At 72.1% G+C, this 9,638-nt stretch overlaps 1 protein-coding gene across 1 annotated transcript; it reads right to left on the bottom strand.

The window, feature by feature from the left end:
• Positions 1-144: 144 nt before the first annotated feature.
• On the bottom strand, positions 145-9,408 carry MAP3K12 (mitogen-activated protein kinase kinase kinase 12). The gene is made up of 13 exons (XM_077788678.2): positions 7,862-9,408; positions 6,122-6,305; positions 5,456-5,647; positions 4,482-4,640; positions 4,091-4,249; positions 3,856-3,964; positions 3,209-3,318; positions 2,525-2,641; positions 2,150-2,287; positions 1,263-1,701; positions 1,016-1,086; positions 676-928; positions 145-319 (listed from the first exon to the last, which is right to left on the bottom strand). Exons 1-13 carry the CDS (start codon positions 8,187-8,189, stop codon positions 227-229), a joined length of 2,352 nt encoding a protein of 783 aa, XP_077644804.1. The 5' UTR covers positions 8,190-9,408; the 3' UTR covers positions 145-226.
• Between the last annotated feature and the right edge of the window lie 230 nt (positions 9,409-9,638).

The following is a 9,638-nucleotide window of genomic DNA, read 5'->3' as shown; positions in this document are numbered from 1 at the left end:
TCCCTGTCCCCCCATTTCCCCCCTCTGAGCTGGGGGGCAGCTCCCTCTGCCCTGGGGGGGTTTCAGCAGCACCTGCACAAACCAGGGGGGGCCCCGAGCCCCCTGCCCCTTTTCCCCCCAGAGCCCCCCAAGGCAGCAGCGCAGTAGAGAGCGATAGATATTTATATAAATATTCGGGGCTGTACAAGTGGGGGAGTGCAGGGTGGGGGGCGTGGGGGCACACAGGTCACAGGCCCGGGGGGGCTGTGGGCCGGGGGGGCCCCTCGCCGCTGCCTGAGTGGTCCAGCTCTGCGCTGTCACAGTCCGAGTCCTCGGAGACCTGGGGACACAAACGGGGGTGGCACATCCCCGGCCCCCCACCCTGGGGGAAGGGACCCCCTTCCCTTGGCCACTCCCATCTGGGGCCGCGGGGACCCCCCCATCCCGTGGGGACCCCATCTGGGGGGCTCGGGGGGACCCTCTTCCACTTGCTGACCCCATCTGGGGGGCCCTGTGGACCCTCTTCCACTTGCTGACCCCATCTGGGGGGCTCGGGGGGACCCTCTTCCACTTGCTGACCCCATCTGGGGGGCCCTGTGGACCCTCTTCCACTTGCTGACCCCATCTGGGGGGCTCGGGGGACCCCCCACCCCACGGTGACCATCCCGGGGGGCGCCCCTGGCCGGGGGGCATCACCTTGGTGGGGCTGAGCCCCCCGAGCCGGCGGCCGGGCCCCTCGGGCGGGGCCGCGTCCAGCGGGATCTCGGAGCCCTGGGACAGCAGGTCCTCGGAGCGGTCGTCGGGGCGCTCGTCCGTGTTGGTGCTGCCCACGTCGGGCGTGGCACTGTGCGACGGCTCGCTCGTGTGGCCCTCGTCGCCGTCCCCGTCCGAGAAGTTCTCCGAGCTGAAGGTCGACAGCGACTGCCGCTTGCTCATCCCCGGCGGCCACCTGCGAGGGGCGCGGCGTGAGCGCGGGGGTCCGAGCGCCCCGGGACCCCTCCCGTGTCCCCCGGCACCCGCGGGGGCTCGCACCCACCTCTGCCGCAGCGGCAGCTCCACCTCGCTGTCCACTTCGCCCTCCTCCTCCTCCGACGAGACCCCCCGTTTCTGGGGGCACAGGGAGGGGTGGGGGGCTCCTGCTGACGCCCCTCGGGAAGGAGCCCCGGTCCTGGCCCGCCCGGGACCCGGGAGGAATCCATCCAATCCATCCCCCCTCCCGCTCCTGGGGTCTCCCCCCGTGTCCTCGCCCCCCCCCAAAGGGCCGCGGGGGTCTGGGGTCTCACCTGCCCGCGGGTGACGGCCGCCCGGTACAGCAGGGCCGCGGGGGTGAGGTGCTGCCCGGCGCCCCCTTTGCCCCCCCGGCCGGCCCCGCTCTCCCGTTCGGGCTCCCCGGGAGTGGGGGGCTGCGGCGGGGGGGACCCTTGGGTGCCCGTCGCCCCCTCGGGTCCCGCATCGGGCACCGCGGCCGGGGGGGCACCCGCGGCCTCCAGGGTGCCCCCGAGGATGTCGGGGCTGGCGGCGGTGGCGGGGGGACCCCGGGGGGTCCCGGCCTCGGGTCCCGGCTCCGCGCAGCCCCCCCGGGGCCCCGCCTTGCGGTGGCGGCCCTTGGCCCGGCGGCTGCGCCCGGGGGACGGGGGACCCTTGGGACACCCCGGCAGGGCCACCTGCGCCATGGCCGCGTCCAGCTTGGGCAGCAGCACCTCCGGCTTCAGGATGTCGGGGCTGGGCACGGGAGGGACACGGCACGGGCTGTGGGTGCGGATCGCGGCAGCGCGACCCCGGGACAGCCACAGCGCCGAGGAGCCGCCGTCCCTCGCAGGGACCCCGGTCCGCAGAGCGCCCCCAGAGCACCCCGAACCCCCACTCCCAGGTCCCCAGGCATTTCTCCCCTCAGGAACCCAGGCACCCCCCGGCCCCTAAACGACCCCAAACCAGATCCCCCAACATCTGCACACCCAGAGCACCCCCTCCCCAAAGAGCCCAGACACCCCCACCCCCAAGAACGCCGTCCTCCCGTCCCCTGAAGGACCCCACACCCAGGTCCCCAGACCCCCCCAAACTGCTGCACCCACACGTCCGTGCCCCCCCCCCAAACCCCCAGCACCCCCCATTCTCCCCCCACCCCAAACGCCCCAAGGTGCCCCCCCAGGGGACCCCCGGCCCCGCTCACCGCTTGCCGTGGGGCGAGAGCTTCTGGGGGACGTTGCGCTTCTTGATGAGGGTCTCGACGGCGTTGCCGTGCAGGAGCCCCCGCGGCACCCGCGGCTTGAAGAGCCCGGGGTAGCGCTTCTCCAGCGCCTGCTCCCGCCTGCCACGGGCCACGCGTGGGCACCCGCGCCCCTGCCCGCGGCAGGCGGGGCCTGGGGAGCGGCCACGGCCGGGGCGGAGCGGCCACGGGCTCAGGGATGACCGGGGCGGGGACAAAGGGCTGGCCACGGCCGGGGGTGACCATGGGATGGGCACAGAGGGTGCCGGCGGGGCTGTGTGGGGGTGTTATTTGGGGGGGCTGTTTTTGGGGGTCCCGTTGGGGGGGCCGCCCACCCACCTGAGCAATTCCTTCTCCTTGAGCTCCAGCTGCAGCATGAGGGCGCTCAGCTCCATGTAGAGGTTGTTGGCGCGCTCCAGTTTCCGCTCGTAGTGCTCCCGGATGTCCAGCGCGTGCCTGGGGACACGCGTGGCCTCAGGACACGGAGCCCGGGGACCCCGCGGCACCGGCCAGGGGCAGGGACAGCGATCTCCTGGCCCCGCAGCACGGACAGTGACCCGCAGCCCTCCGGTGCCCCACCAGCCCCTGGTGCCCTGCCCCGGTCCCTTCCCAGTGCTCCCAGTGCCCCACCAGCCCCTGGTGCCCTGCCCCGATCCATTTCCACTGCTCCCAGTGCCCCACCAGCCCCTGGTGCCCTGCCCCGGTCCATTCCCAGTGCCCCACCAGCCCCTGGTGCCCTGCCCGGGTCCCTCCCCAGTGCCCCACCAGCCCCTGGTGCCCTGCCCCTGTCCCTTCCCACTGCTCCCAGTGCCCCACCAGCCCCTGGTGCCCGGTCCCGGTCCCTCCCCAGTGCCCCACCAGCCCCTGGTGCCCTGCCCCTGTCCCTTCCCAGTGCTCCCAGTGCCCCACCAGCCCCTGGTGCCCTGCCCCTGTCCCTTCCCACTGCTCCCAGTGCCCCACCAGCCCCTGGTGCGGTGCCCCGGTCCCTCCCCAGTGCTCCCAGCGCCCCCAGCACGGCCCCACCGCAGCTCCTCTCGCCGGCGGTTGATCAGCTCCTCCTCCAGCCGGTGCAGACACGTCCCCTCCGACTTGATCTTCTCGAAGTGCAGCTTCACCTCCTCCCGCCACTCGGCCTGCGGCACAGGGACAGCGCCGCCGCTGCCACCGGGCTCCAGCCACCACCAGGCTGTGTCCACTACAGGCTCCGGCCACCGCCGGGCTCCGGCCACCGCGGGCTGTGTCCACTACGGGATTCAGCCACCGGGCTCCGGCCACCATCAGGCTGTGTCCACTACAGGCTCCGGCCACCGCCGGGCTCCGGCCACCGCCAGGCTGTGTCCACTACAGGCTCCGGCCACCGCCGGGCTCCGGCCACCGCCGGCTCCGGCCACCGCGGGCTGTGTCCACTACGGGATTCAGCCACCGGGCTCCGGCCACCGCGGGCTCCAGCCACCGCCGGGCTCCGGCCACCGCGGGCTGTGTCCACTACAGGCTCCGGCCACCGCCGGCTCCGGCCACCGCGGGCTGTGTCCACTACAGGCTCCGGCCACCGCCGGGCTCCGGCCACCCCGCCCGTCCAGGGCACCGGCGGTGCCGGGCACTGCGGGTACTGCCCGGCTGGGGCCCGGTGCTGGTACCGCAGGAAGGGGGTCCTGGGTGCTGGGGGGTACCTGGGATTTGAAATAGGTCTCCTGCGGCGTGGAGAGGACGTCGGCCGAGGCGATGTCGAGGTGCAGCAGGATCTGGCGGAAGGACGGCCGGTTCCGGGGTTTGCTGTTCCTGGGGGAAGGACACGGCGCCCAGGGTGGGCTGGGGGAGTCCTGCGGGTCTGGGGGGGTCCCTCATGCCACGGGGGCCCACAGAGCGTCCCCAGGGTGTCCCCTGCGGTGTCCCCGTGGCACTCACCAGCACTGGCGCAGCAGCACCTTGAAGCCGTCGGGGCAGCTGGAGGGCACGGGCAGGTGGAGGCTGTTGCTGCCCACGCCCCAGATTATGGCCGACGAGTCCACGTCCTTGTAGGGGATCTCACCCGTCAGCAGCTCCCACAGCACCACCCCGAAGGACCTGCGGGCACCCGCGGCCCCCGTCACCCACGGTGGCCTCCTGCCGTCCCCTCACCGCTCTGGTGTCCCGTGTCCCCCGCTCCTGTGCTCCCTGACGTCCCCTGGCCCTGCACGTCACTCCCAGTATCCCCAGTGTCCCCATCCCACCCCCCCGTGTCCGTGGTGTCCCCACAACGTCTCCTGTCCCCAGGGCCAGCGCCCCTGGCAGCGTCCCCGCTGTCCCCGAGCCTCACCAGATGTCCACCTTCTCGGAGACGGGCTCGTTGCGGATCACCTCGGGGGCCATCCAGGCCACGGTGCCGGCAAAGGACATCTTGGTGCTCTTGTCGATGAGCTCCTTGGAGGTGCCGAAGTCTGAGATCTTCACCACGTCGTCGTAGGTGATGAGCATGCTGGGGACACGCGCTCAGCGCCGCGCCGAGGACGCGCCAGCGGCACGGGCACGGCGGCGCCGCGGGCACGCAACCGCTGCGAGCACCACGGCACGGCACGGCACGGCACGGACAGGGGACAGCGGGCAGGGACAGGGGATGGCCAGCACAGACAGGGGACAGTGGTGACACGGACAGGGCAGGAGACAGCCAGTAGGGACAGGGGACAGCACTGACAGGGACACAGAATGGAACACCAACATGGGCATGGAATTGCGTGGGACACTGATTAGATGGGACAATGCCAACATGGACATTGCCCTGCCATGGGACACCACCATGGACATGGCACCAGCGTGGACACGATTCCGAAATGGACGTGGCGCTGCCATGGGCACAACGCTGCCATGGCACGGCCCCCGTGGGACGCCACGGAGGACGTGGCCCCACCACGGGCACGCAGTGCCCCGAGCGTGGTGCTGCTGAGGGGACGCCACCACCACGTGCGCAGCATGGCCACCACGAGCACGGCACTGCCACGGGCACGAAGCCACCAGGAGTGGCACTGCCAGGGTCACACAGCTCATGGACACGCACCACCACGGGCACAGTACACAGTGCCAGGAGGGACACGGCACCACCGAGGACACGGCACCACCGAGGACACGGCACCACCGAGGACACGGCACCAGGAGGGACACGGCACCAGGAGGGACACGGCACCACCGAGGACACGGCACCACCGAGGACACGGCACCGCGGCGCCGTGCACCCACCCCACACACGGCCCCACGCCCAGGGGCACCCGGGCTGCTCCGAGCCCCGTCCCCGCTCACTTGGGCGACTTGAGGTCCCGGTGGATGATCTTGTGCAGGTGCAGGTAGTTCATGCCGCCGGCGATGCCCATGGACCAGTCGACCAGCAGGGACGGGGTGACCTTGCGGCCGGCGCGCAGCACCTCGTAGAGCTGCCCCTGGGCGCAGAACTCCATGATGATGCAGTAACAGGGGGCCTGGGTGCACACGCCCCTGCGGGCACAGCGGCACCTCAGCGCCCGCCGGGGCCCCCGGGGCCCCCGGGGCCACCCCGCCAGGCTGCCCCGGGCCCCGGTGTCCATGCCCGGAGCGCTCGCCGCGTCCTGCCCGCCTCGGGCCGGGCCGTGCTGTGCCGGGGGTCCCCATGCCCGTGGCGTGTCCATGACCTCTGTGGCCGTGCCCGTGCCGTGTCCATGCCGTGTCCATGCCGTGTCCATGCAGTGTCGATTCCATGCTCATGCCATGTCAGTGTCATGCCCATGCTGTGTCCATGCCGTGTCCATACTGTGTTGATTTCATTCCCATGCTCTGTCCATGCCATGCCTGTGCCACGTCCATGCCACGTCCATGCCATGTTCGTGTCATGCCCATGCTGTGTCCATGTTCCAGCATGCTCCATGCCCCATACCATGTCCATAACCCTGCCCGAGCTGTCCCCGTGCCCCGGTGCCCGCAGCCCCCGCTCACTTGAAGGTGATGATGTTGGGGTGCTTCAGCTTGCGCAGGTGTTTGATGTCGGTCTCCTTGAGGTCCCGCACCTTCTTCACGGCCACCTCCTCGCCGTGGAAGCGGCCCAGGAACACGGCGCCCTGCGCCCCGCTGCCCACCCACTGCAGGTCCAGGATCTCCTCGAACGGCACCTCCCAGGGGTCTGCGGGCACGCGTGGGCATGGGCCCCCAGCCCAGCAGGACCCCCACCCCCGGCACCCCCAGCCCAGCAGGACCCCCACCCACGGCACCCACAGCCACCAGGACCCCCACCCACGGCACCCCCAGACCAGCAGGACCCCCACCCACGGCACCCCCAGCCCAGGAGGACCCCCACCCACGGCACCCACAGCCACCAGGACCCCCACCCACAGCACCCACAGCCACCAGGACCCCCACCCATGGCACTCCCAGCCCGAGAGCAGCCAGGGACCCCCAGAGCACCCCCAGCCCCATGGTACCCCGGTGTACCCCCAGCCATGGCACACACTCACCCCACCCCTCCTTCTCCCCCCTCAGCCCTGCCTTTGCCCTTCACCCCCTCTTTTCTCCCCAAGTCCTCCTTTGTCCCTCCCACCCCCCTCTACCCCCCTGGACCCCAATTTGGACCCTGCTTTGAAGCTCCCTTACCCCTTCCCCCCTTTTACCCCCTCACCCCCCTTTACCCCCGTGCCCCCCATTCCCCCGTGCCCCCCATTCCCACGTGCCCCCATTCCCCCATTCCCCCCATTCCCCCGTGCCCCCATTCCCCCGTGCCCCCCACTCCCCCCATTCCCCCCATTCCCCCGTGCCCCCATTCCCCCGTGCCCCCCATTCCCCCCATTCCCCCATTCCCCCCATTCCCCCATTCCCCCCATTCCCCCCATTCCCCCGTGCCCCCCATTCCCCCCATTCCCCCCATTCCCCCATTCCCCCCATTCCCCCATTCCCCCCATTCCCCCGTGCCCCCATTCCCCTCATTCCCCCCATTCCCCTCATTCCCCCATTCCCCCCATTCCCCCCATTCCCCCATTCCCCCCATTCCCCCCATTCCCCCATTCCCCCTATTCCCCCCATTCCCCCATTCCCCCCATTCCCCTCATTCCCCCCATTCCCCCGTGCCCTCCATTCCCCCCATTCCCCCGTGCCCCCCATTCCCCCGTGCCCCCATTCCCCCCATTCCCCCCATTCTCCCCGTGCCCCCCATTCCCACCATTCCCCCGCACCCCCCGTTTCCCCATTCCCCCCATTCCCCCCATTCCCCCCATTCCCCCATTCCCCCCATTCCCCCCATTCCCCTCATTCCCCCATTCCCCCCATTCCCCCCATTCCCCCATTCCCCCCATTCCCCCCATTCCCCCCATTCCCCCCATTCCCCCCATTCCCCCATTCCCCCCATTCCCCCATTCCCCCCATTCCCCTCATTCCCCCCATTCCCCCGTGCCCTCCATTCCCCCCATTCCCCCGTGCCCCCCATTCCCCCGTGCCCCCATTCCCCCCATTCCCCCCATTCTCCCCGTGCCCCCCATTCCCACCATTCCCCCGCACCCCCCGTTTCCCCATTCCCCCCATTCCCCCCATTCCCCCCATTCCCCCATTCCCCCTATTCCCCCCATTCCCCCATTCCCCCCATTCCCCTCATTCCCCCCATTCCCCCGTGCCCTCCATTCCCCCCATTCCCCCGTGCCCCCCATTCCCCCGTGCCCCCATTCCCCCGTGCCCCGCGCCCCCGTCCCTGACCCTCGGGGGGGTGCTTGTGCTCGGCCGCGTAGGCTTTGCCGATCATGGTCCACACGGGCTTCAGGCAGCCGAAGAGCCCCTCCAGGAAGCCGCCCCCGGCCTGGCAGCGCAGGTGGGCGGCATCGGCCGCCAGCGGCCCCGCGGGCTCGGGGCCGAGCTCGGGGCCGCGGGGGCCGCCCCGGCGGGGCCAGGGCTCGGCGGGCGCGCTGGGCGCGGGCAGCACGTCCCGCAGCACGCACTGCGTGGGGGTCAGCTCCTGCTCGGGGGTCCCGTCCGACGGCAGCGCCAGCGACGGCGACGGGGTGCGGGTCTCGTGCAGGCAGGCCATGGCCGGGGCCTGGGGAGCGGTCAGGGACACCCCGGAATGGGGAGAGGGGACAGGGACACCCCGGAACGGGGGAGCGGTCAGCGGGACAGGGACACCCCGGAATGGGGAGAGGGGACAGGGACACCCCGGAATGGGGAGAGGGGTCAGGGACACCCCGGAATAGGGGAGCGGTCAGGGACACCCCGGAACGGGGGAGCGGTCAGCGGGACAGGGACACCCCGGAATAGGGGAGCGGTCAGGGACACCCCGGAACGGGGACCGGGGTCAGGGACACCCCGGAACGGGGACCGGGGACAGGGACACCCCGGAATGGGGCGAGGGGTCAGGGACACCCCGAAATGGGGACCGGGGACAGGGACACCCCGGAACGGGGCGAGGGTCAGCGGGACAGGGACACCCCGGAACGGGGCAGCGGTCAGCGGGACAGGGACACCCCGAAATGGGGCGAGGGGACAGGGACACCCCGGAATGGGGGAGCGGTCAGCGGGACAGGGACACCCCGGAACGGGGACCCGGGACAGGGACACCCCGGAACAGGGGAGCGGTCAGGGACACCCCAGAACGGGGCGAGGGGTCAGCGGGACAGGGACACCCCGGAATGGGGGAGCGGTCAGCAGGGTCACGGACACCCCGAAATGGGGACCGGGGACAGGGACACCCCGGAACGGGGCGAGGGGTCAGTGGGCCACAGAATTGGGGGCGAGTGGTCAGCAGGGCCACGGACACCCCCTGAACTGGGGTTGAGCCCCCTCCCTTGTCCACGGCACCCCCCCAAACTCGCGTGTGACCCCTCTGCAGACGCGCGTGCGCCCCCCGCGTGCGCGAGCCGGGTCACGCGCGGCTCGGGGTAAACTGAGGCACGAGGGGTCCCCCGGGCCGGTTGCCATGGCAACAGCGCGCCCGGCGGTGATGATGTCACCGCTAAAATTGGGGGGGGGTCGGTGGCGGGGGAGGGGCTGCGCTCACCCCGAGGGACCCGCGGGGGACGGGGACGCGCCCGCCCCTCCAGGTGTCGCGCGTGTCCCCCCGCGGCGACATCACGTCACGCGGTGACGTCATCCCGGCACGGGATGGAGCCTCCCCCCCTCCCCACCCCCGGGGAAACTGAGGCAGGAGCGGGGGACGCGACCCGGGGTGGGGGGGGTCGGGAAGAGGCGGGGGTCGGGCGCCGCTGGCGACAGGCGACAGCGCCGGGCGCGTGTCGCGACAGCGCAGTGCGGGAGGAGCGCAGCGGGGCAAGCAGCGCCCCCCGGCGGCGCGGCCGGTCGGGACACGGAGCGCTGTCGCGACACGCGTGGGGTGCGGGGGGCGCGGCGTGACGGGGGCGGGGAGGAGCGGGGGGGGGGCACGGGGGCGCGCGCCCGCGGGGGGGGGGGAACACGCGCGGGCACGCGCAGGGACACGCGCGGGGACACGCGCGGGGACACGCGCGGGCGCGCGCAGGGACAC

Source organism: Lonchura striata, chromosome 29, assembly GCF_050655825.1.
Source record: "Lonchura striata isolate lonStrDom1 chromosome 29, ASM5065582v1, whole genome shotgun sequence".
Taxonomy (NCBI): domain Eukaryota; kingdom Metazoa; phylum Chordata; class Aves; order Passeriformes; family Estrildidae; genus Lonchura; species Lonchura striata.
Note: the sequence above shows the minus strand (reverse complement) of the source record. Positions and strands in the feature narration are given on the sequence as shown.

Coding starts and splice junctions, on each gene's coding strand:
- MAP3K12 (XM_077788678.2), bottom strand. CDS start 8,189: ATGGCCTGCCTGCACGAGACCCGCACCCCGTCGCCGTCGCTGGCGCTG. Junction 4,250..4,481: donor TCCGAGAAGGTGGACATCTG/GTGAGGCTCGGG, acceptor GGGTGCCCGCAG/GTCCTTCGGGGTGGTGCTGT. Junction 320..675: donor GGGGGCTCAGCCCCACCAAG/GTGATGCCCCCC, acceptor TTGTGTCCCCAG/GTCTCCGAGGACTCGGACTG.